The sequence below is a fragment of the Apodemus sylvaticus genome, chromosome 6 (genome assembly GCF_947179515.1).
Source record: "Apodemus sylvaticus chromosome 6, mApoSyl1.1, whole genome shotgun sequence".
Taxonomy (NCBI): domain Eukaryota; kingdom Metazoa; phylum Chordata; class Mammalia; order Rodentia; family Muridae; genus Apodemus; species Apodemus sylvaticus.
Genome location: NC_067477.1, coordinates 3,036,724 through 3,062,851, shown reverse-complemented (window position 1 = coordinate 3,062,851; position 26,128 = coordinate 3,036,724). Strand labels below are relative to the sequence as shown.

The 26,128-nt window shown below is 47.6% G+C and overlaps 1 protein-coding gene across 1 annotated transcript in view; it reads left to right on the top strand.

The window, feature by feature from the left end:
• Ptprn2 (protein tyrosine phosphatase receptor type N2) overlaps positions 1–26,128 on the top strand; it is a 756,234-nt gene that overhangs the window by 635,711 nt on the left and 94,395 nt on the right. Inside the window, exon 13 of the mRNA XM_052184845.1 lies at positions 3,626–3,838. Within this exon, the coding sequence (XP_052040805.1) occupies positions 3,626–3,838 (213 nt within the window). The remainder of the gene's footprint in view (positions 1–3,625; positions 3,839–26,128) is intronic.

Below are 26,128 nucleotides of genomic sequence, written 5' to 3'. Positions count from 1 at the left end.
CTGCCAGTAGAGATGATAGCATGACACACTCAAGGTTACAATTCACCTGAGCTGCTTCTGAGCTGGCACAACCTGGACCTGCTTATTCCTGATTATTTTTTAAAATCTGCCCTACTCCTATTATTTTTTTTAAGTCTGCTCAGAACTTGATAGTGTAGTTCTGGTGAGTGTGCCCCCCTCTGCTTCCTGGATGCACAGCTTCCCTCCCCCCTTCCTAGCCCCCCAATCCTCTCCAGTGCCTCTAACAACCTCCTCCTGAGACTCCTCTCCACCACCCTCCTCAGCCAGCGCTACTTCAAACTTTCAGAAAGAGCTTCCACTGTGCAGAAGGTATTCTGCTTTTAAAAGACATCTGACTGTAAATGTCAAAGTTATAAATATTTAAACATCATTTTTCTTTCAATTTCAAGTCAAGACTGATAAGATGTCTGTGACTAGTCTGGGCTGTCTTCTGGGAGGCCCAGGAAGGCCGCCTGTGGTCCACACCTAGCTGCTCACCCTTGGGAAGTCACCATTCTGAGAGGGACTGGGGCACACTCCAGCTGCCTCTGGGTCAGCACAGGTGCAAACTCACTTTTAATTCCACCAGACTCACTTCTCTCACTGAAGCTCCCCGGTTAACAAGCATTTTTAAATGTGCTTTTTTGGCTCCACAAAAAAAGAAAGGAGATATAAGGTTCTGTTAACTCAATCACTACACCTAGAAGAGGATGCTCAACTGACATTAAAACAACGATTTCTAGAAATTTCATTCCCTCCCCCAGGATTCCTACAACCTCACCCACTGTTAGAGGTTCCCCCCTCCCCCATCCCCTCAACCATTTCAACCCTTCGGGGCTGGGCATTTTGGCAATACTGTCAGGCAAAGAGCCCCTAAGAGATACATTTTCAGGTTTGAGAAGCCATCAGCCAGTTGAAATTCAGACTTTAATATTAGATATATTGACTGGAAGGGGTGCCTTAGTCCAGCATCTACCTTACCCTCCTCTTCTGTCAGATGTCATTCCTTTCAACCTCCACTCTGCCAACCTTCCACGGTGCCCTCCCACCCAGGCCCTGAAGCCCACAGCTTCAGATCTGCGTGCCCCCATGACTCCTACCCAACAGGCCAGTGATGGGAGCCTCTTATCTGACAGGGTTCTGGGGCAGGAGTACAAACTGGCACCAATCGTGTGCACCAGCCACTCCTCAGGACCAGGCAGGGGGCGCAGAGATGGGTGGAGCCTAGGTAATCGAGGCCCTGCCCTCTTCAGTTCTCCCACTGGAGTCCAGTGAAAATGAAGTCTCTGCTCTTGCCATGACAATTTGGTTCAGCCTCTGAGTAAATCCCAGCACCCAACTGGTTTAATGTAAAACCAAGAAAGGCGAAGCTAGGACACCCCCTCCTCTTCTTCAGTGCAATCCTGAGCTTTTCACTGGGTCTGATTGCCCTGCAGGCTGCCCCGCAGGTTGCCACGCAGGCTGGAGCCAGATTCACTTGTGGGAGCATCACCTGCCTTTCTCTTCCTGTAGCTCCAGAGTGCCCAGTGTCTGTCACCTGGCAGTGCTGTCAATCAGGCAGAGTTCATACTCCAGACCATTGGTCGCTTAGTGCTCCCAGTCCTGTGGTTCTTTCAGCTCCGCGGGTCCAGTGCACAGTGTGCTGGTAACTTAGAGCTCTCTGAGAACCTGAAGCCTACGAGTTTCATGCCTCAAGTTAAGTTAGGGAGGTCCTCCTCCGGCGGCAGCTCAGGGGCTCGGCAAGGTGCACTTGGCATTACCATCCCACCGCTGCTTTTGTTGTGGTTTGCTGAGAAGAAGCTAGACAGGCGCGGGCGGCAGGAAAGCAGGGATGAATCCCACAGAGTGTGACCAGCTCAGGTCCTTGCATACCTGGATCACACTGAACCCTGGGGAGTGAACAGCTCGGTTTTGCGAATGGTGCGGAGGCCCACTGGCTGGGAACTTAAGGGAAAGGGGTTTTCTTGTGCGAACTGCATCCAGTCATGTGAGGACAGCCATGTGGGCCACTGAGACCCTGGTCAAAAGGGTCATTTGTGTGTTTTGGGCTCCTGCTGGTACTGGGGCAAATACTGGGGAAACTGGCGTGGGGACTTCGCTGACTTGTGGGGGAGGGGCGGGAGACTCTGGAGTGACTTCTTTCTAGAAGCTCTTGTGTGGGGTGGGCAGGAATGAAAAGGGGAAGGGACCCGGGACGAAGCCAGGAGGAAGAAGGGAAGGGTTCCACAGCTTTCTCCACATGCAGGACCCTCTGTGCGCCTGGCTTGCAGCAGCCACCGGGTGCCGCCCACTCAGTCCTAGGAGAGGTGTCCTCGTCCCTGCTCCGGGTCTCCTACTCCCCTCCCAAGGGCCCCCTCTGCCATGCCTTGGAGCCCCCTCCCTTCCTTTCTTCCTTCCATTACTGAAGCCCAGGAACCTCCTAGGTCCAAAGCCAAGCAGAACCAAGCCGCGCATCCAGGCAGGAAATCCCGGCGTCTTTTCTCATTTAACCCGCATTTCCATTAACTCGGTCCCAGCGCCCGCTAATCCGCACACCGAAGGCAAAAGCAGGCTAATTAATGACCAGCTTTTCCAGTCAAGACTAGCGATAATTGCTTTGGTGGCCTTTATGATTACAAGATAAAAATGGGCCCGGCCTGACATAAGAGACACTGTGTACACTCAGAGACTGGAGGAAACGAAGAGTTGGGAGGCTGAAAGCGGAGCAGAAAATTACTAATAGAAGAGAGATAATGAATAGGCCGGCCAGGCATTCATGGGGAAAAAATCCATTTTGTTACCACGCGAAATTAGGTGGCGGAAAGGAGTTTGCTAATTGTTCTCCTCTTGTAGCAACCAGGACTGAGGCAGGGGCGTGCTCTTCCATTCATTTCCCGAGTAATTGTGGGGGTTGCTGGCCGGGAGTTGTGGGCGATTTGCCTGCGGCCCTTCCATTTTCCTGTGGCGTGTTTAATTGTTGCTAATACACCTCCTAATAAAGCTAATGAGGGGGGCGCTGTCTGGCTATCTGCCCTGGATTTGAGTGACAGAAAGGATTTTCTCACCTATTCCCCCAAGATGCGAAGTGAACTTCCCAATGGTCTTTCTCAAAGACTTTGCCCCCTTTGAAGGAACAATACTCAGGTACCGATATTTAGAATCTGTGCCTAGAGAGTGACTAGAGCTCGTTGCACTAGCCCACAGAATGTCTTCTAGAGCAAAAAGCCACGTCCCAGAGCTATGATGACTCTGGCCAGTACATTCTATTGGGATTGGGGACTATTTAGTTCTGCTAACATTTTACCCACCTCCTGCCAAACATGTTCTGGGTTACATGCTCTGGACAGCATCTGTATCTGATTAGGAATGATGTACATTTCGTTTTACTTAAAGCAGCAAGTTAGGTGCCAAACTCTTTACATTATTAAGTTTGAAAAGCAGCCACCATTGGAGTTGTTCTTGCCCTCTACTTAATAGATATTCAGTCTGGAGGCATTGTGGTTGGTGTTGAAATTGTGTCCCTGCACAGCCCCCTCCCCGTTACATTGATGCACACTAAGTCTGGAGCTGTAAGCATAGGGGCTGTTCTGTTGGAGTCGAGGTTCCTTGAGTAGTAACTGTTCTCCTCCCTCTCCACCTCCTGCAGAAAGGAAAGCCTAAGCTCCTGCCGCATCAGCAAGAGCAAGAGGACTCTACCAAGTTCATTGTGCTCACCTTCCTCTCCATTGCCTGCATCCTGGGGGTTCTCCTGGCTTCCAGCCTCGCCTATTGCCTCCGCCACAACTCTCACTTCAAGCTGAAGGACAAATTGTCTGGACTAGGAGCTGATGCCAGTGCAGACGCCACTGAAGCCTATCAGGTAAAAATGAACTCTTCAAAGTTTTCCCCTTGGATTTGCCAAACTTGATTTGGGAGTGTATGTGTATGGGTGCAGTCTGACCCCTCCCTCACCCTCTATACTCCCTCATGAACTCACAGTGCAGGCTCTTTTATGATGACAATTTGAAGCCTTCTCATTAGTATTCATGTAAATACCTTGCAAGCACAATTTTATGTCTCTGTATTAATCTTACACTATTCTTGGATAGTCTTACGTTAGCTGTGGAAAGTGGGTTGCTAATTAGAAATGTGGGAAAAAGTACAATACATGAATTATGCATTATCTGTTATCTTAATCTGGCCACTATTAATGGAGCACGCCACAGCTGCAAGATGGATTGGATGTGTAGATGTGTGAAGATGGCTCTTAAATCATCAACTTCCTTGGGGTCTTATAGGAAGGGATCTTTTGACCTGATCTGTTGCCACCCTCTGCTATTGTTCAGATAAAGTGGAACCTAATGCTGATAAATGGAACGCAGTGTGCATATGTCTTCCTGACTCAGCAGTGGCAGTCGTGTGCTAGAAACACAGACAGGTACCCAGCATGCCTGGAAGTAAACCAGAAGCCCAGAGACGTATGAGCGGCAGAGTCAAAACACAAGAAGCATAATCAACACCCCATAGGTTTTGGGGAGTTTGGTAGTATCTGTTTCATAATGAATGACTTTCTATAATGAAACTGTGACTCCACCCAGCGAGCCCAGAAGTCAGGGAGTTCAATTTTTTAAAAATATAAAATATCATTTAACACTAAATGTATTAATCTATTTAGAGTTATAAAATTACTTACTTGATTACTACTTTTAAATTTCTAATCAATATGGAGTTTAAGGTTTTCTCCAGTTTACTGACTCCTTTGTCTTTTCTAACCATATCTGTGCTGTCCAACATCTTGTCAGTAATTCACATCATGCAGCATATAAAGCAACTGCTGTCTGTTCTGTTGTCAAAGTTACTTCAGCAAGCTCTCTGGCTCTCTCAGGGAATACAGTGGCTGTCCAGTAGTCACCCTCAGCTAGTCTGAGCTGGCTGCCCCTTGCTCTGTGGCTGTTCTGCAACTGCCACATATGGCTAGTTAAGAAGAATTTATAAAGCCCCTTTGCTTAAAAGAGATGAGGAGACAGCTTTTGGTCCTGTTTCAAAATTCTTATCATCATCACTGAATGGAGAAAACCTCTGGTTTTCTGAAGGGGGGTCACAAGCCTGGTCAGGATGATCTTTTTCTTATAAAGAAATGGCAACTTCAAATGCATTGAAGATGGTATTTCAGGCACATGGCACATAGCTTTGCTTCAAAGCCAAAGGGGGGGTGGGAAACACGTTTGAAGAAGCAGCCTGGAAAAAATGTCACATAAACTAGTAAGAATTTACCCAGAAATTCTATTGAGAAAGACCATCAATGCTGGATGCCAGGTCCTCGGGGCCAAGGAAGTGTCAAAGCATAAATAAATAATCACACTCCACACTCTTCAGTTCTGTGTGTGAGAGACAGAGATCACAAGGACAGAGGTTTCCAGAAAGCATGGCATCCTTTGATATACTTTGAAATTCAAATATAAAATATTGATAGAATGAAAGGTTGGACTTGCATGCAGAAATGACTAATTTTTATAAGATTGTGGGTAGAAAAAATGCATACTTATGACTGAGTTTGTGATAATTAACTACAACAAAAGGGGAAAAAAACTATTCCCGGTGACAGCTCTAATTAATAGTATCTGTGATTAAAATCATGTCCTTGCAGCAAGAAAACTGTTTGAATTTCTTAGAGTGACCTTTTTGTGTTCCTCCTGGGGGCATGGTGGTTAAGTTGATATTGATTTTATAATGAGCTCTGGTTTGTTTAATAAGAATCTGTAATCCCGACAATAAATGAAATGTGTGCTTTTCTTCAATCCAGATTAATAAAAAAGAAAAGACAGGGGAAACTTTTCCTTCAAAAATAGGACCTAGAAAAAAGTTGGAAGTGAAATGATTGGGAACATTTTCTGTTGGGCTTATTTCTGAAGTCATTGACCAGTGTCTTTATAGCAAGTTACCCTGATAAGACGGGTCTGCTCTCATCCAACCAGCAGGCTCCTTGGAAGGACCACGTGCAGAGCAGCCATGTTGCTTTGGCTTGTTTTGAGCAAGCCAGGCCTCAGCACATGGGGATCATGTGGTTGTCAGCTTTGGGTTTAGCCGGGTGCATTGAAGGCTCACAGCTGTGGTTACTCAAGGCTTCTCTGGAAACAGGAAGCACTGTATCCATCAGTGGGGCCTTATGGCTTTGGATTTCCCATTGTTGTCATTGAGACAACATTCGTTCATGTTTTAAAATCTGGTTTAAAAAGAAGAAAAGCAAAGCCGAGAGGCCTATGAGACGGCTCAGCTAGTGAAAGCACCTATTTCTAGAACCCGCACGGTGGAAGGAAAAAAAAACCTCCCACAAGTTAGCTTCTGACCTACACGCACACCATATGGCATGACTGCTCGATAAATAAATGTAATAAAAAAACCCATAAGCATGCAACTATAAATTTCAGGGACAGGGTCTTCTTGAGTGGATGTACCAACTACTAAGTCTTTGTGTGTGAGGACGTACCTCAGTGGTACCTTTTGCCTACCATAGATTTAATTACCAATTCATATATATTATATATATATATATATATGATATATATAATATCAATTAATATATATGACCAATTCATATATATGATATATATCATATACTCATATGTATATGAATATGAATATATGATATATATATAATTTGTGCTTCCTTATTTTCTTATTCTGTCATTGAGAATGTGGATAGGAGTTTGTCACCATTTTCTTCCTTGATCACAGGGGCAATTGAATACTCTACTGCTATGTTTTATTTTTGTGGGGACATGATAGAAAAATAGTTCATTCTTTTAAGTTTATAAAGAGAGAAAAGTTTATGCTGTGAGTGGATTGAAAGTTACCCAGAGATGTTGGTAGCTGGCAGAACACTAAGTGTGGTCACCAGCAGAATGTAGTGTTACCTTGGAAGTGAAAGCTACATGCTTGTGTAATGAGGACACAGCACAGAGTACCACCATTCTGACTGTGAAGAAAGGGGCGGGAGACTTGGAGGAAAGATGCTGTGAGCTGCTCAGCTGTAACTTTCCTTTCTCTTCACAGCACCCCCCCCCCAAGACAATCCTTATGTTAGACAGCACCAGGGTCAGTGTGGTGGGAGGATCTTCTCAACAAGGAACTGGGAGACCCCTCCATGCTCCGCCCTTATTCAGCACCTTCTGAGCGGGGAAGGCTGTGAACTCCACCACTGCCACCCAGGCTCAGTGACCATCTTGTAAAGGCCTCAAAGCAGTCTGGAGTGTGAACTATTAGACTCTTGGAAATATCTCTAAGCGTGTTCACTTTTTCTTCTCATGTATTTGTATGTATATATTGCCTCCCTGTGGGTGAGCAAGAGGGGGAGGAAGAAAGAGAGAAAAAGAAAGAGGGAGGAGAGAAAGAGAGAGGGGAGGGAGAGAAAGGAGGGAGAGAGGGGGAGGAGGGAGAGAGGAAAAGGGAGGGACAGAGAAAGAGAGAGGGGAAGGAAGGAGAGAAGAGAGGGAGGGGAGAGAAAGAGAGGAGAGGAAGGGAGAGAGGGAAGAGGGAGAGAGAAGGAGGAGGGAGAGAGAGGGAGAGAAGAAAAGGGAGGGACAGAGAGAAAGAGAGAGGGGAAGGAAGGAGAGAGGAGAGAGGAGAGAGGGGAGAGAAAGAGAGGGGGAAGGAGGGAGAAGGGAGAGAGAGAGGAGAAAGGGAATGCCATACATGTGTGTTGGAGCCCACAGAGACCAGAAGAGGGGATTAGAGTCCTAGGAGCTAGAGCTGTATAGGTGCTCGTGAGCCACCCAGCATAGAGAAACAAATTCTGGCTATCTAAAAGAACAGGGAGTTCTCTCAGCTTCTGAGCTCTCTCTCTCTCTCTCTCTCTCTCTCTCTCTCTCTCTCTCTCTCTCTCTCTCTCTCTCTCTCTCTCTCTCTCTCCTTCCTGAAAACCAAATCTTCTTGGCAGGTTCTTGCTTTTGATCTTGTTCCAAGGTATCAGCCACAGCCACCTCAGATAATACAGTGAAGCTTAATTTGTTCATGCTTTTAAATTTCGGACGCTAAAATACGTGTTCAAAGGTCACTGTGAACTTGGACAGAGCTTTCCTCATTGCTTCAACGTGTTGGTTTCCTCTAACTTTATAAAACATGCTTGAGTTACGCCTGTCCTTCATGACCTCACCCCCCACAGAACCCAAGAACAGAACAATTTTGTTTACTGTTTTATTTTTTCAAAATTGCCTTCCTAGGCTATTGTGTACATGCTTACATGCCTGTACGAACACGTAGGTCTGTGTATCAACTCATTGAAAGGCACGGAATCCTGATGGTCAGTCCCAGGGTATTGCTTGCCTCTTACTCACACAGGTGTCCTAGTTCTATGGGAGGTGATTGGGTAAAAACTGAGCCAAAAGAAAGTTGTTAGATGATTAGAAGGCGTTCTCCCCTTTCCTCTCGGAGCCCTTTTGATTTCTGCATCTTTTTTTTTTTTCTTTGATCATCTCTGAGCAGTGAGTTTAGTATTCTGCTGGCCCACTCTCCCTCCCCGACACAGGGGCAGAGACTCCTACAGAATGTGCAGCCACTTCTCTTTTGATGGTTTATTTTACAATACCTAGCAGGTTTCCTTGTGTACTCGGAGGCCTTTTGGAACCAAACCCAGAGGAAAGGGTGCATCAGGCTAGGGGCCTGCCCAAAAATGGACTCACTAAATGTCTTGGTTGCTGCGGCTTCCATTAGCCAATGATTATTAATGTAATGACAGAGCTACGTGATTGCTGCACTTTGAGGGTGCTCTGTGCACTTGTGCACAGGGGCCTGCTCAGCTCTGCTAAGGGAAGCCTCATTCTGGAGAAGAGGACCGGTCACACATTGGTTCGTTCTCCTATGAATTAATAGACCCTTCTTTGTCGAGGTGACTTCAATCTTCCATAATTGGCGTAATCACTAGTCATGTAATGGGGAAAGGATTGGATGCCTTCTAATTAAGTCAGAAACATTGAATTCCTCCCGGACACACTTGACCCCACCACAGGTTTCAGGAAAGCCTTTTCCATTGGACTTGACTATGTGTTTTGGGATAGCTGTCCTGGCATTATACATAAGTTTTCAAGTTGAAATAATATTTTTGTGCAAATATCCAAGAAGAAAAATCTCTTGTTTCAAAATTAGTTAGACATCCCAACATGTAATGTTGTTAAGGACAATTCTGCTTACTGAACAGTCAGCCTTGAGAATTGGAGTGTTTCTATTTTATCTTTGCAAACATTACAGAGTGTAGGCAGAATTCTTAACACCTTCCCCTATGCAAGGGCGGTCAGCATTTCCAAGGAGCTCTCCTGCTTTTCCTGGGCCTATGATGTCCTGAAACATTACTGGGCCATGCTATAAGTTAAGCAGATGCTAAATGACTCTTTAATTGCTAACAAATTACATGTGTCTTGAGATTGCAAGGAAACATGCCAAAGGGAAAGTTGCCCATCAGTCCTCAATGTCTGATTCCCTGCCTGAAGCCTGTGCTCATTCACTGTTCCTTCCTTGTCTGAAGCCTGTGTTCATTTCCTGTCTGCAGCATCTGCCTGTTCCCTGTCTGAAGCTTATCATCTGTCTGTGTGCCCATTCTCTGACATAACATGTGTATGCTGAGCTGCAGTGACCAGAGTACTTCTGCAAGCTCAGGCCTCAGTATTTTTCCAGAGGGAAGCTGTTTGGAGTTCATTCTTCTCATAAAATGTAAACTTCCAGGCATACATTCCCCAAATCAGTGACTGCATGCCTGTTCTACAGCGGTGCTTGGGCAAAAAGTGCTTCCTTGGGCACAGCTCCTGAAGCAAGACCAGTCCTTAGAGAACACCAAAACCTGGAAGATGGACAGAGAAAGATGTAAGCAAAGTACAGTATGCCACCCGTCCTAGACCACAGGACAGTCGTACTTTGATGGCCTTTAAAATAGCAAGCCACTTAGTGAGCCATGTAGAAGTTAGAGAGATTGGAGCCAATAGATCATGGGGGTCCTGAGGCCTGACTTGATGGTTTCCTTTTGTTAATATGATACTGTTTGAGTTGACTTTTGTGGTTTATTAGCAGACCTGTTTATTTCTTAAGTAACAGTTCCTAGGAAGTTTTATGTGAAGGACAGAGAGGAATAAAGGTCATTACTTCAGCCTTCCCATACCGGAGGTGATTTTTCTGGGCTACTTTCTGCTGTCTAGATAGTACGGGGCAGGTGAGTGGCATCTTTGGGAAGTATGAGTCCTCTCAGAAGCATGGGCAGGCTTCTAGCTTACCTTGTTAATTTTACTGCTAGAATCAAGGGAAAGCCATCTCTAGCAAAATTGGAAACTGCTCTGATGGCCATTACCCCTTCTGGGGTTCCCTCCCCACATTGTTCAACTCTGTTTCCTCATCCAGCTCTGTAAAGGACAGCCTCAAGTTTCATTTGAGGAGCTGACATCCGTCCTTGCCTCCCTGTTTGACAGGAGAGCAAAATTGACACCAGATGCCCCATGACTTGCCCTTCATCTCCATTGATACCCACTCATGGACCATATGAGGGCAGCAGCTTCTAGACAACGCACACACTCTGACCACAGCACTCACCTGGCACCCATGTGTCCATGACACTTTTATCCTATCACCAAAGACCTCCCCTGGCAGAAGGACCCCTAGAAGATAGAAAACAGGGCCACCCCTCACTTCTTTGCTTATGACTGTTTGGAGATGAGATGTTAAGTACAGCAAACATCTAGGTGGAATATGGTGTGATACTAAGATGATAGCAGTTTGCAGCAGACACGTCTCCTTTGGCCAGCTTACAAATGGAGGCAGTTGTGGAAGAACAGAGACCAGCCATGCAGGAGAGTGGGTAAGGCATGCTGTGGTGCCTGTGATGCCTGAGATCAGGCAGGTTAGGTGTTAAGGCAGGAATCATGGATCCACTTCAGGCTGGTGTAGGAGAGAAGATATTCTGATTCTAGCCACCAAGTGCTGGGAGGATGCTTGCAAGCTGTAGAAAGGGCAGTATGATCTGTGACCTCTGATGGATGGGCAGCCTCTCCTTTTTATTGACCATAGGCAAAGAACAATGTTTTGTGTCTCCTTAACCACTGCATTGAATTCTTTTCTCTGTCTTGTTTAACCTTTTCTGCATTGTTCAGTCTTGTACATTTCTTTCCTTGGCATTGTTTGAACTAATAGCCAAAGGTGATTTGGAGCTTTATGAAGCAGGTTCTGATGAGTGATGGACCTACGAGTTGTGTGGGGTCCTGACACACATCTCTGTTTTGTCACGTGTTTTCCCATAGATGGGGTTGATTGGGCCTTGGATCTTGATTCAGAGTGTCTCAGTACAGTCTGCAAAGAAAACTCATACTAGGAGAAACAGGGAAGACCCAGCATACTGGCAGGGTAAGGGGCATGGTGAGGCCCAGGAACGCCAAGGAGAGCTTCCTAGCCATACAGAGAAAGAACTTTGAGGAAAGCAATTGCATGATCAGACCAGGAAGGACTGGGGGGGTAAAGGTAGCTTGCAGGCCAGCAAAGTATAAGCCCAGGGCTGAGATCTGGGGAAGCAGTTTAACTGGAGGCCTGGGAGGAGGTGTGCAGAGGATGCTCCCCTGTGCTGCAAGGACTCTTGAGCAGCTGACAGGCTCCTATCAGGTTCCAGATCTCTGGGACCTGCCTTGGGGCTGGAACCCTTTATTCCTCTGTTCCTCTTTCCAGCCCTGGACTACCACCCAGGGCTTCACAGGGTGTGGCTTCTGTCCTAAGCCCCTGGACACATGGAGCTGCCCCCGAGATGTGAACACCTCAGGAGACCTGGGAAATGTTAAGGCCTGAGAATTGCAAAGCTTGGAATGAGACCACAAAACTTTTATCTTCTAATAGCAGAATATTCATTCCAAGATAGCTGGGACTTGCTAAACTTGGTTTCTTAGGAAGGTGGCACCAGTGCGTTTGTGAAGGACTCCAGAGTTGTGTGTGCCTGGTAGAGGTAATTGACTCTGAAGATGCCAAAGGAGCTGAGGGTAACCAGGTGAGCAGTATGAGGACTTGGAGCAAATAAGAGCTGGGATTGTCGCAGGAGAAATGAGGCCACAGGAAAGGAGTCTCTCCTCGGGCCTCAAGGCAGAAGTCTGAGAAAGGCACAGGGGCAGCTGCACAGTACTCTCCACCCGGAGAATCCTGTGAGACTTTCTCAGAGCAGGTCTGGGAGTGGCATTGCCTGTTCACAGTGAGAGCTCTGTAGCAGTGTTCTTCATTCTGTTCCCTCTCTCTCCATCTCTCTCTCTCTCTCTCTCTCTCTCTCTCTCTCTCTCTCTCTCTCTCTCCATATCTCTTTTCATCTCTCTCTCCATCTCTCTCTCTCCATCTCTTTCTCCCTCCTTCTCTCCCTCTCTCCCTCTCTCCCTCTCCCCCCCCCCCTCTCTCTCTCTCTCTCTCTCTCTCTGTCTGTCTTTCTCTGTCTAGGTCTGTCTGTCTCTGTGTCTCTGTCTCCCTCCCTCCCTTGCTCCCTCCCCCTCCCTCTTCCTTTCTCCCTTCATTCCAGATAATCCCACTTTCACTCTGATGTCCCAAGTGTTCAGCTTCTGCTTAGGAAAATTACTGGCAATCAGGAAGAGAGTGTGGTGGGTCGTTTATGCAAACACAAAAGAGCCAGCCATCTTTAAAGATTTTCTTTTGAGACAATGTTACGAGCCCAGGCTCACCTTGAACTCTGCTCCTCCTGTCTCTACCTCCCAAATGTGTTGGCTTTCATGTACGCTCCACAGTGACTGTACTATTACTAGACATTGAAGCCAGGGCTCTGTGTGTGTTTAGTGGCTCCATTGACTCTTAGTGTATTGCTGTGGTAAAACAGCATAACTGAAAGTAGCTTAGGGAGAAGAAGGTTTAGTTTAGCTTACACCTCAACATCACCATTTATTAGGAAGGGAAGCCAGGGCAGGAACTCAAGCAGGAACCTGGAGGCAGCAGCTAAAGCAGAAGCCATGGAGGGATACCCGTTACTGCCATGCTCATTTTCTTGCTAGGCTAGCTTTCTTTTCAACCAGGACCCAGGGATAGAAGCACCACACACAGTAGACTGGATCCTCCCACATCAATCGTAAATCAAAGAAATGACCTACAGACTTTTTTTTACAGGCCAACCTGATGAAGGCATTTTCTCAACTGAGGTTTTTTTCCTTCCTGAAAAACTCTAGCTTGTGTCTAAAGTTGAAAATGAAAACAAACAAACAAACAAACAGGACCCTATACAAGCAAGCACCTTACCAATGGAACTGTATTCTGAGCCCATTTGTTTTAGCATATGAGGTCTTACAACCAGCAGAATTAAGTATCTGGATGTAAGCTTATATGTGTCTATACATGCAGTTACTTAATTATTATAATTACATTAGTAAGTAGAGGTGACTGTCTGAAAATCCAAGACTGCATGGCATTTGAAGAATACAATGTGACTTGTGACAAAGCATAGCAGATCAATTAGAAAAGTTTATACATAACCTGTGTGTAGGGCGACTGTCACACCGACGGTACAGGAATAGAAATCTGCTGAGGATAGCCAGAAGCCTGTTACTTTTGTTTTTGTTTTATTTTTTTAATATAGTTAAGACTGCTGTCATTTTCCTTTTTCCTCCCCTCAAAGACAGTGAAGCATGGTAACGATACATAGAGAAGCACCCACAGAATACTCTCGTATAGGCCCTGAAATATACTGATGCCAGAGATCAGATGTCCAGGAGCAAAGCCGTATAGTCCCATGGGAGAGCACTAGCAAGTTCACCCAGTGCCCTGCACAGAGACAGAACAGAGAAAATAAAATTGAGTTTTGTCAGTAAACCAAGACAATTAATTGAGATGGAAATCGTTCTTACTTTGCAGACCTCCTGTGTTATTCAGACCCTACCCAGACAGACACCCCCCCACCCCTTCACCCCCCCACCCCAACCCCCGCTTTCTTCCTCTCTCCCAGATTCAATGGAGAATAAAAAACCGCTAAGCCTTAAGTGAGCCCCCCCTTCCCCCCCCCCCCCAAGCCGTGCTTCTGGAGCTGCTGCTGCTGCTGCTGCTGCTGCTGCTGCTGCTGCTGCTGCATTGGCCCTGAGATGGAGCTGCACTGTGGCTTCCTGTTTCCTCACCTTTGCCTTCATGGCCCTAGGTCTGCACCTCAGGCTGACTCAAAGCAGCTGTGCAACAGAACTGTGCCTCAGTGGGGAAGGTGCTCTTGCCAGCAGTGTCCTAGGCTGGTGATCTCCTGGTTCATTCCCTCCTCTGGACACGCTGGACTCCTGCCCACTCACAAGTTTCCCTCCGACAGAGGAGCAGACTCTGTCCCTCCCGTGCAGAGGAACCCTCAGTAGTGTTATGGACATGAAACCCCAGGCAGGGACCTGACCCCACCACCCAACCCCCACATCCCCACACCCCAGGGACTCTGGCACTCCTGTGCTTACTGAGATCTGCATTGAAGGAGAGGGTGGGGAGGGAAGAGGGGGAAGGGGTGAATGAGTCCCAGAGCAGCTGCTTCAACACACACACACATACACACACACACACACACACACCCTCCATGGCCCTGCCCTTTGGCTTAATTAAGCAACGGCAGAATGGAAGCCTGAATACCTTTTGTGTCCTAGGCCCCTCTTCTCCCAGCCTCAAGCCACTCCTGTGCTCTTCTGCTCTGAGCCTTTGTTCTGACCCCCGCCCTGGAGAGGCCCTGCTTCTCCTCAGTGCCCACCATTCCCATCTGTCAGCCCTGTGTGCTCAGACCCCATCCTGGCCCAGGGGACTAACCTCATCTGAACACCAGGCTGAGTCCTGTGGCTTTCACCCCTCCCCCCTCACACCCTCCCATTTATAGCCGCGCACACACGTGCAGTTGCCACTCTTCCTATCTGACCTGCCCTCCCTCCAACACCGGGCTGAGGCCCGCCTCGGTTTCCCGAAGGCCACATCTGCACAGTCTGCAGCACCTGGCAGGGGGCCTGTGGGTGATCAATGAAGAGCAGTCAATACACTGAACTAAGATATTGATGTGTAAAGAGCCGCTGTGCAGGGAGGCCATTTCCAACCCTTGAAAACCACCGTGCGTGATTCCCGGAGACTGGAGGACTGTGTGAGAAGTATGCTACAGATGTTTTTGGCCCGTTGGCGATTGCCCGTTTTTTTACTAAATAGAATGCTAGGAAGGTCCCAGCCTCTCCACGGCAGGCCCATGTTGCCCCCAAAGACAAATGATTGATTCCCCACTGACTAAGGCTATTTCAAACTGTCTGAATTTGAAACTGAGCATGAATGCCCGAAGCTGGCTTCCTTTGCTGAGATCCTGGGGCCTTGGTGAGCTTGGAATTCACTACTGCCCCCCTGCCAGCCCCCCAGGAACACTTGAAAGTTCTAGTGTGGGGAGTTCCCAGACATTGGAGGCAGGGGTTCTATTTTTTTATAAGCGGCAGCTGGGAGTTTCTTCTGTGTTGCCCGCCCTCCTGAAACACCCCAGAAGAGTCTGGGTATGACACAATCAGTGTTCCCTGCTCTGCACCTGAAGATCCCACTTTCAGGTGAAGCATTGCAACTTCATATACAATCCCATCTTAGCCGTGGATTATGTAAGGGCAGGAATGCTGGTTGAACTGCTGCTACTTCATGTTTTTATCATTCGTGCACCGCTCCCCTGATTTCAATGGCCTGCTCCTCAGAACACCGGAGATGAAATCTTGAAAGAGAAGGACTGTTCGGTGAGAGCCACGCTGTGGTTGAGCTCTGGGGCATGTCAGCCAGTAACTCTTGGCAGCTGCTGAGCCTATGGAGTGATTCAGTCTCAGGTCCTCACCTCCAGGCATTGGGCTGCCTGCAAGTCAGAAAAGATGCCTGCATCTTTGGTACTTTGAAGTGGGGCAGGAGATCACATTCCCAGATCTCTTCTTCCAGGGCCACTGAGAACCAAGTGATCTCTCACATGTCACTCAGGAAGCTTGGGTGGCTGCTGGCAAGGTTTGACTTCCATTCTAAGTGGTGGCTCTTTCAAGGCCTCACACTACTCTCCTGTGTGGTGTGTCTAGGACCCTTAAAGTATGCTGCCTACCTGGGTGCTACAAACAAGTATCTTTTGAAGCACCCCCTCAGCCCCCCTGTTGTGGGCCCTCCACCCTGGGAACAGAAGATAGACAGTGTAGCAGTAAATCTCCAACCCCAATGAGTCTGTGTAAAAAACACACAACTCAGTTACAATATTTACAAGCTGCACACCTAGATGAGCAGATTTACCATTACACTATTCTAGTCCCCAGCTGAGATCCCTTGCTACTTGCGGCCTCTTCGACCATGTGGCTCTGCTCCGTCTTCCTTCATCTGTCCCCCTCCAGCCTACCCTTCCCCCACTCTCTAAAACCTCCAGCCCCACCTTTCCCTTCCACTGTCCAATCACAGGCTCTAGCCTTTATTTGACCAGTTAAAATGGGGAGAAGGTTCACATGAAATCACCGGAGTACATGACCTACTCTTCCTTGGGGCAGCCTTCTCTTAAAGAAGAATTAACATCAGAATACAAATAGCACCAGGGCAACCCACCACAAGGCAGGAATGACCCTACCCTTGGCTTGGGAGTCAGGATGGACTGAAACATCATAGACATGGTTGTACTATGGCTGGCTGAGATGTGTGCTCTGAAGAGCCTGGTGTGCCTGCAGTAGCTGTGTTGTCTGTTACTAGTGTCAGATGCTGCTGAGACAGTTCCAGATTGGGAAGAGTTGGTAAAAGCTATCTTTCTCTTATGTCGGTTGAAATGTGTCTGTCTTTAAGTTTTATTTTGAGAAAACATCTTGCAAAATGGGGAACATTACTCAGTACTGCTCGACAAACATTGATGTCCCAGCGGCACTGTTTTGTTCAGTCACAGTGCCGTGAAGCACAGCACCTCAGATCACCCAGCAGTGCACACGCTACTGTAGAGCTCAGGTCTTAAGGCCCAGGGAATCACAGGGGGCAGAGGGTGGCAGACAGCAGTCCAGAGCCTGGCAGCAAAACTGTCTTCCTGATGCAAGGATAGCCAGCATGCGCCCATGTGTGCGTATATTGGGAGCCTTGAAGCTAAGAACCAGAAAAGAGTTCATTGGAGTTGCTGGAACCACGTCACCTGGATTGAGGGCCACGTGGCTCAGTAGCCCTATTTAGAGTGAGCTCTCTGCTGAGTCAAGGACAGGGGTGTAAAGGGCCTGCTGTTGCTTTGACCTTGAGCAAGGAAAGCAGTGGAGGCTTGCTCCGCCCACAGTTCTCATCAGTGAGACCCTTTGGGATGTTGGCGTGAAGCAGCCAACCTCATTTAGGACTGAAAGTTCTCCTCCATAACTGTTAGTTCAGGATGACATAAAAGCCACTGAAATAAAGCTAAGCTATGAATGAGAAGACATAATTGCATAAGAAACACTCTCTGGGTGTTCATTCTCATCCCAAAAGACACTTCCCGATCTATCCGTGCCTGCTTTATAAATGTCACATTGAACGTATAATGTTATGAATTTTAAACATGACTTTACTGGTTATTCTTATTATAAAATTAGCGTATGTTCAAATGGGTAAGCACTAATAAACAATGACCAGTGCCTCCCTGCCTGGTTCCAGCCTGGCTTCTCTTCCCTTAGGCAGGACACCCTGCAGTCACATACCCTCATCCTATGGGGCGGGGGAGCACAGGGCTCTTCTCCACCATTTGGGTCTGGCAGGTGCCTAAAGACACTGTGTGCCCACTGCCCTTGTCCGTGCTGAGGAGACCAGCGGCTCCCCAGGACTCCTGAGTTCAGGGCGGCCTCCTGGGGTTCTGTCCAACCTGCAGAGTAATTGGCCTTTCTCCCGCCCTGCACATCGTAATGAACCGTTTTTCCTCTGTGCCTTTGTGTGTTTCTTCCTTACTTTTGTCCTGTTACTACTAATTATGCTCCACCAATAACCCTAAAAATCCCAGGCGGCCTTTGTGTGCACACTCCGTCAGGCACAGCTTTGTGCTTATTGTTCCTCGAAAGGTGCGGGAGCGTTCCCCAGCCTTTGTAGTCCTGGTCTTTTGCTGGAATTTGAGAGTGACAGGTCTTTTCTCTGGGAGTGATTCCCGCTCTGTAATTTTCCCCGTCAGACGCGAGGCTGAGAAATGAGGCATTTGCTTATTGTGTGTATGGATGAATTTCTGCCCCCGGAATCCTATTCAACTTATTTTGCAAATTGTGCTATAAAGAAGTATAAAATACTTGGAGGACCCTGCAGAAGCCTCCCGGGGCCTGAGCTCAGCACAGAGCACAAGCAAATGGCTGTACAGCTAGAGACAATGATGGCTTCACAAGGCAGGTGTGCATCTCTGTAAGCTAACTCGGGTGTCCTTGTGTCCCAAGGACCTGTTCTGGGTGGCATCGGCTTCCTAGTCCAGAACCGACGCAGGCTGTGGCGACTCCACACAGGCTGTTTTAGAGAAACAGCCTCAAGGGCTCAGAGCCTGTGCATAGGCCACACAGAGCCCTGGTGACAGTGCTTGGGGCCCAGTGTCCTGGGCTTGTACACTGGCCTCTCAGTGGGCTCTGGATCCCAAAGATCAGTGTGTCACATTTGCTTAAGGGAAGAGACTGGCCTCGGGGTTGCAGACCCCATGTGTCTTACCTTATCACGTGGATATATTAAAATACTGTGGCTCACACACTGCTATGGATAAGTCAGTGTTAAAAGCTAGGAGGCATATCAGCAGTGTCAGGGAGGGAAGCACAGCTCCACACTGTCACCTGCGGCAGCTTGAGGAGTCTTCCCTCAATCTTTTAGGAACCTTGACTCATGTGAAACCAGAGAGTTGGCTTTTCTGCAGAAAATAATTTCAGGGTGAGCTGTATAAAGCAGAAATAGAGCTTATGAAAAGACTTCTTTAAAAAATATTCTAAGATCATTTTTTAATGTGTTTGAGTGTTTGTCTGCAATTATGTGTGTTGACCACATGCGAGCCCGGTACCCTGAGAGGCCTGAAGAGGGTGTTAGGTCCTTTAGAATAGGACTTACAGAGGCTGATGACCCTCCACATGGATGCTGGGAACCAAACCCAGGCTGCAGGACCTTTTAACCACAGAGCCATCTCTCCAGTCCCTCATGTTTAAAGACATTTTTTTAACACAAAATTCAGCATGAGGATTAAGGAAAGGCATCTGGGAAAACAGCAAGCCTATCTGAGGGCACAGGCACGGGCTTCTCAAAGGCAGCAGCAGCAGCGAAGTGCCTACAGCAGCTGTGTGCATCTCTCTGGCCTCTGGGCTTCCATCGCAGAGGACTGATAAGAAACCTAAGTGAGATCACAGGTGGTTCTCGTGCTTTGGGTGGAAAGCTCTGAAATGGTAAAATGCTAGGTCACAGGTTACAGAGAAGTTAAGATTTTTTTCTTTTACTTTAAAAAGCTTTTTTTTTTTTTTTAATTCCTAGAAAATTATCTGGGAAAAAGAGTAAAGCCACACTTGAAAGTCATGCAGACTCTGGCCTTAAGCATACTTGGTTACTATTTTAGCATAAACCAGCTCCAAGGAAAAGGAAGTATTATCTCTGTCAGCAGCCTTCATGTTGGAATCCTTGACTTACTAACTGGGGAGAGGTTTCAACCAGACTCCAGGGTTAGGACCGCCTCTCTCTCCTTATAGACCTGAAACCTCTGTCTTTCTATGTTGCCTGGAGATTGGAGTGCAATAGGGGTGGCCAGTGTCCTTGGTAAGTAGAGATTAGATGTCAACATGACTGTGATGTGGGGCTGCTGCCTTGTTCCAGTGAGGATGGCCCTGTCGGTCTTTGGCCTCATGAAAGTGCAGTGTCTTGGAATAAAGGCCTCCAGATGATGGATTCCCTGAGCTGATGGTGCTGCCTTCCCTGTGCACACAGGGCTCTGACATTTCTGTGTCTGACAAGTGACCTGACTAAATGTAGGCACCAAGCTGTGTTCTACGCCTTACAAGCACTAATTTAGATTCTTCCCAGCACCCCTCCAGAGGAGTGTTGTTGTTGACCCACTTCACAGATCATGAAACTGAGCCACAAAGGTTCAGAGAACTTGTCCATTGTCACCTATATGTAAACAGTAGGGCTGGGACTCATGGTTGGGTAAGTGGCTCCAGAGTCTCATCTTAAGACACCATGCCACACTGTGTATATAGACCTTGGCTCTACCCTACTCCTGTCTCTCTCCAGTAACAGATTCTACATCCTCTGTGGATTTTTTTCTCGCCTCCCTGATGTCTCTGAGAGTCTTGCTTCCCAAGAGCAGAGGCAAGTCACCTCACTGACGAGTGTCCCCTTGGAAACAGTCTAAAAACTTGCATCCTTCTTCTATGACTGTCAATGTACCTACTCTTTGAGTTAGGACACATCTTACACCTAACTTCCTTGACAATCTTCTCAACAAAGGAGAGACCACACAGCCAAAAAACTGGAGCCCAGGAATCCTGAACCAACAGACCTCTTCAGAAAGATACAGAGAAAACAGACTGTTCCAGCTCCAGTGTGCTCCTGTGTCACACTGCAGATAGACCTGAACCTCACTTTAGAAAGACACAGAGCCCTTTCCAGAGGGCTACACGCTAAGAACACAGTATGACAGAGTGTTCCCCTTTGCTACCTGGGAATATATTGTAGTTTACATACTTGGCCTTTTTCTTGTTGTTGAAGAATAAGGATTTGGATGAAATACAGATGACAGACAAACACAGGCATACTCCTCTTGGTGAGCTCCAGCCTTCTGAGTAGGTACAGCACAAGGTGTCTGTTCCTGGTCTCAGTGTGGGTGGGACATCTGAAGGAATTCTGGGAGCTACCCTTGACCCTACAGCAGCATCTGAGGCTGATCGTGTCCTGGTTAAGAAGTCCATGGGCTTCTCTCACTCCTGAGCAGTTAGCCACCTGTTGGCTGCTGGGTCATGAGCTGCTAGGAAGATGGCTATCTTATCAATGACCAGGCTGCCCTGACAACCCTGGGCTAGTCTCCCTGAAGTGATATACCCACTCACATCTTTGGTAATGACTAGACTTCACCCAGAATTTGCATATATTAAGGAGTCTTTTTTTTTTTTAAATTAAGGGGGACAAACATCAGCCCACAGTCCCATCTAAAGGAAGACCTATTTGCCTATTTCTATATGTACAGCAGGGGTTTGTGAGCCCAGGCGAAGTGTTGGAATTGGTGAAGAGTTGGTTTGGAGAGGCCTATGTAGCTGAATTCTTCTTTAGGACATTTAGAGAATAACTTGGGAATCTCTATTCAGAGGACTGGTTTGCTGCCAAGGTTACTGAGGAGGAGAATTCCCAGACACAGTCAGGTATTCTCCAAGCTTTCTCCACAGCTTAGTTAGCACCACCAATTATCTTCTGCTTGGAAGACTGTCTTCTCTTTCACAGTTCTGACTGGACCTGCTTCTCAGAGCATCATCACCTGTAGGACATGCATGCAGTCCATGCCATGCACGTCAGTACCACCACCACCACCACCACCACCACCACCACCACCACCACCACCCCCAGATGACAAATGTAGGCAATACAAACCAAGGGAGCACACTAGTCACCCACAGTGCCCACAGGATGGCTGCGAAGACTGCGACTGCAAATCCTTACAACATAAATGCTTGTGCTTACTCAGCCTTTCATCCTTATCTACAGGCGAGGAAGTTCTCTTGGGCATGGACAGTACTCTTTGAATGAAGGACACAGCAGCACACAGAGGCTACATGTGTTACAGCTTTCCAGTTCTGGAAAGAAACACAGAGTATTCACTCCTAGACTAGAGCAGAAGCTTAGATCTGCTCGGAGCAGGCTTGGGCCATTTTTTTTTACAGATCAATAGACTTGGTGAAGTCACTGCCAACATAAGTTGAGAACCCAAGTTTGGGTCCTGGGGACTATAAAAAGCCAGGTGTGATGATGCATGGATGGGTTGCCAGCATGAAGGAAGCAGGAGCAAGAGGATCCTTGGGGCTCAATAATTATTTAGCTAGCTCTGCCAGATCAGCCAGCTCTAATTTTGGTGAGCAACCCTATTTCAACAAAATAAGGTGGTCCTGATGATTTTTAACTCTAGCAGCAGTTGGGAGACAGAAGCAAGTGAAGCTCTGTATGTCCATACCAGCCAAGGCTATCCAGTAAGACCCTAACTTAAAAAAAGAGAGGGAGACACTGACATTGACCTCTGACATATGCACACACAGAGAACACTCACATACACATACACATGCATGCACACACATGTACACATACATATACATGTGCACACGCACACACTTGCGCGCTTGCGCGCCCCCCCCCCCCACACACACACTTGTCACATGGACACACATATGCCAGAGTAGCAGGCCACATTATTTCCATTGAGGTGAAAAGTATAAATTTTTTCCTCAGAAAAACTCTTAAAAGTGTTGAAGTACAGTGCAAAGAAAAGGCAAGCTATAACCTTTGTGCTGTTAATTTACAAACTAAGGTTAACCCGAAAGACAATACATTCAGCAACTCCCTTCTTCCTTCAAGAAAGCAAGTGGTTTATAGGAGGCAATGCAGGATGTAGTTATATATAGGCTTCTGAGAAACACCAGTGACTGGGATGCCCAGAACCCCTCTACCAGCTGACCAGTAGATTCTCTCACACCTTTACATACACACACACATACACACACACACACACACACACACACGCACACGCACAAACACACATATATACACACACCTAGCACATCAGACAGTTGGGGGAGAGTCGGCAGTGGAAATGGGAAACAACTCAAACAAAGCTATGGAGAGATTTGTTTCTGTCCTATGGAGAAGCATTCAAAGTTAGGCTTGCTGTTTTGTAGTCCCAGGACCCACACAGGGTGTCCTTAGCCCAGGCTTCATCCTGGATGTGTTTGTTACATTATTGATATGGTTTTCATCTCCATGTGCCCAATCCTTACATCCTGACAGCACCGCGGTCTCATAGACTGGCTGCTTCAGGGTCCTAGGTCTCAGACCGGGAAGACTGGGAGGAGGAGGTAAATGGGAAGGCCACTGTGGCCCAGGTGCAGCAGTCGCAGGTTACCTTGTCCTGAGCCAGGCTGTAGTGCCAGGTATGGGCAGTGTGTAACCAAGAGACTGATCCTGGTGTGACATATGCTGCAAAGATATCTAAGGTACATCAAGGACCAGGAAGTCACTGTTGGAGCCAGGGCAAGCCTTGTGCACAGTGACCTTCCTAGCTGGATGAAGGCTTTTCCCATGTCAGTCAACTTCTGCAGGCATTTCTTCTCTGACCCTGCTAGGCGAGGGGGGCCATATGGTAAATACCGGGCATTCCATACATGAAGAGGAACTGGAAGGCTTATTCCTAAGAGTATGTGTGCCACAAAGAGGTGGGTAGATCAGAGCAGCTTAAATAAAGATTCAAAGGCATGTCTTAGAGTGGTGCCACCATCAGGGAGAGACAGAGAACTGAGCTCCTTCCCCCTCAGATGCTGTCATTCTGTGCCAGCTCAGCCTGGAAACCCTCGTTCAGAGCTCAGCCCTGGTGTATCCTCCACAGGAGCTGTTCAGTAGTGGGCCTCTCCTGGTGGCCCATGACCATGCTGCCTGTGAAGGCTCAGTGTGTGCCCTTAGCAGCATTTCTTTACACCCGTGCCCCGCTCTGAATGTTCTGTGACCTCAGGGAGGTCAGACCTGAGACCCCCTTCCAAGTGACGAGCATGCAATAATGGCCACAAGCACCTCCTGTGCTGGATGCGGCCTCGCTGTTCTGTAGTTTTTGTTTGTTTCGGGACCAGATCTTATTGTGGCTGGCTATGTAAGACCCGAATGGCCGTCTGCCTCAGCCTCCCCAGTGCTGGGATTACAAGTGTAACCCTCCACAACTGTGTAATACAGACAGTGCTGAAGCTAGGATTCCGGCTCCAGGCATTATGAGTTAGTGGGTGATTACAGATGTGTATCCTACAAGTCAATGGGGGTGCAGTGGGGGAGACGAACTGTAGAGTTCTCTGCTCCATTCCAGATCTTTCTCTATCCATTATGCTGTAGATTATTGTGTCTGCATCCTCAGGGCAGCTCTGTGGAAATGCTAACTCTCTCTGACTCACCCACCTATGAAAACAATAGGAACTAGAAAAGCCCTACACGATGTCTCCACAGCTGCCTTCCTGCACACCAGTGGAGGCCAGTGGGGACTCGGACCTTCTGGACACGACACCTATGTTTCTCCTGATCAGCCTCCAAGGCTTGATAGAGCATTATCCTTAGCCCACCACCTACTACTCACCAGCTGTACCCTCTCATTTAGACAGTCAGACTTCATCCCTTCCTGGAAGTTCAGTGTTTCACTTCTGATCCTACTGCCTCCACCTCCCCAGTGCTGAAATTCCAGCGTACACTGTCATGGCAGGGCTTCATGCATGCCAGACAAGAACTCTACCCACTGGACTACACGCCCGGCCCTAGAGGACTATTTCAACATTCATTTCAGCCACGCGCTGTCAGCTCTGCTGGTTGACATCAGTCGGTTTTCTCTGAGGAACACACCATACTAAGTGTTTTATACACATGAGCTTTTAATCTTTCATGACCACTATCATTTCCTGTTCTGAAGGGAGGAAACCAGGGCTGGAGGTTTCCAATGGCTTGCCCAAGTTCACAGAGAGTGTATGTGTCCCAGCCAAGATTCCATACAGGACGAGGCTCCTGTGGGGACACTTACTCTTCAGACCACCCTCTTTGATTCATGGCACAGACGGGTGTGTGGCCACTATGACTTCCTGTACTCTTCCTCTAGGCTCCTTCTGGGGGTACACTGAATCCCAGCCTGAGCTAAATATTGTGAGCCACAGGAGGTACCGCCTGTCTTCTTCCCAGTGCCCTAGGCCAGAATCCATGGCATCCCTTCTGTGAGCAGAAAGGGAGCAAGGTATGAGTGTGCTTAGGTTAGCAACCTGTACCATCAGCCTGAGGAGAGGCCCTTCGGGAACATGGGCATTGGTTGTTGGTTTGCTCTGCCTTGTTTTTGAGATTGTCAGAAAGTGAGCTGAAAATTAAATTAAAAAAAAAAAAAAAGAGGAACCCAGGTAAATGGAGAAAAAGGAATGGTGGGGCCATGCTAGTCCTGAGGCCCTGTGTGTCAGAGGTCTTGTTTTCTGGGGTTTGCCTACTCTCTTGTCATGTCCAGGGTCACCATGATGAACTTCACCACCTCAGTTGCCTTCAAGTCTCAAGGCTTGCATAGGCCACCAGCCCCAGGTGAGGTCCCCTGCTGTAGTGTGGGGGGTTAACTGTGTTGTGGACCTGTGGGGGAGAGAAGCCAGGGCATGGGTGTCTACTCTAGAGAGGTGATGAGATGGGCGTGAGGCAGTCTCTGCACTGATGGTGGCGTCTGTGGGGATGTCTGAAGCCAGGGATAACAACCAGCCCAGGGTAAATAAGATGAAGACACTCTTGTGTTCTTTGACCTTCTCCCTCTATCTTTGGGTCACACTGGCAGCCACAGCACAATTCTTTTTTTTTTTTTTTTTTCTGCTATTCTGTTGGGCTTAGCTGTATTTCCCAATTCCCTCCTGATGCCATTTCATTTTGACGACTCAAGTCTCACACAGTTTCATTTCTTCACACGCAGTGGGGCTCTTCCTGCCTTAACCCTCGGAAGCTTCCAGAATAAGTTCTTGTCTGACAGAAGTTCTTGTCCAGAGGCCAAAGGTCAAGGCCAGCACCAAAGTGTCATGCTGCCAAGGTCTTAGGATCCTCACATTTGTTCAGAGTGGGATTATGCAGGGGCAGAAGAAAATGCCAGATTGAGGATGTCCCCCCTGCATGGCTTGTATTCTAACGAGAAAGGAAAGATTCTAATTTGATCTAACTGCTGCGTTGTTCTTGACCAGAATAAGACAAAAAGACTGCTTTGGAAATCTGTGTGGTGATGGAGTTGTGTCTGTTCATGGGTACCCATGTGTATGTGTATGCACAGGTGTGAAATGACACGTTTGTTCTCAGAGCCAACTTGTCTCCATGGCTTGTAGATCTCACAGGGAATAAGGACGGTACCTCAAACACACTGATGGGCACGCTGAACCCTTATGGCCCATCTGGTGGCCAAGAGCATGAACTCTTTCTAAGCTTGACTGGGACTGAGTGGGCAGGAGAAGAGGGTGGGATTGCAGTTCTGTAGGACCATTGAGTAGGTTTTCTTGATGGTTACTGATCC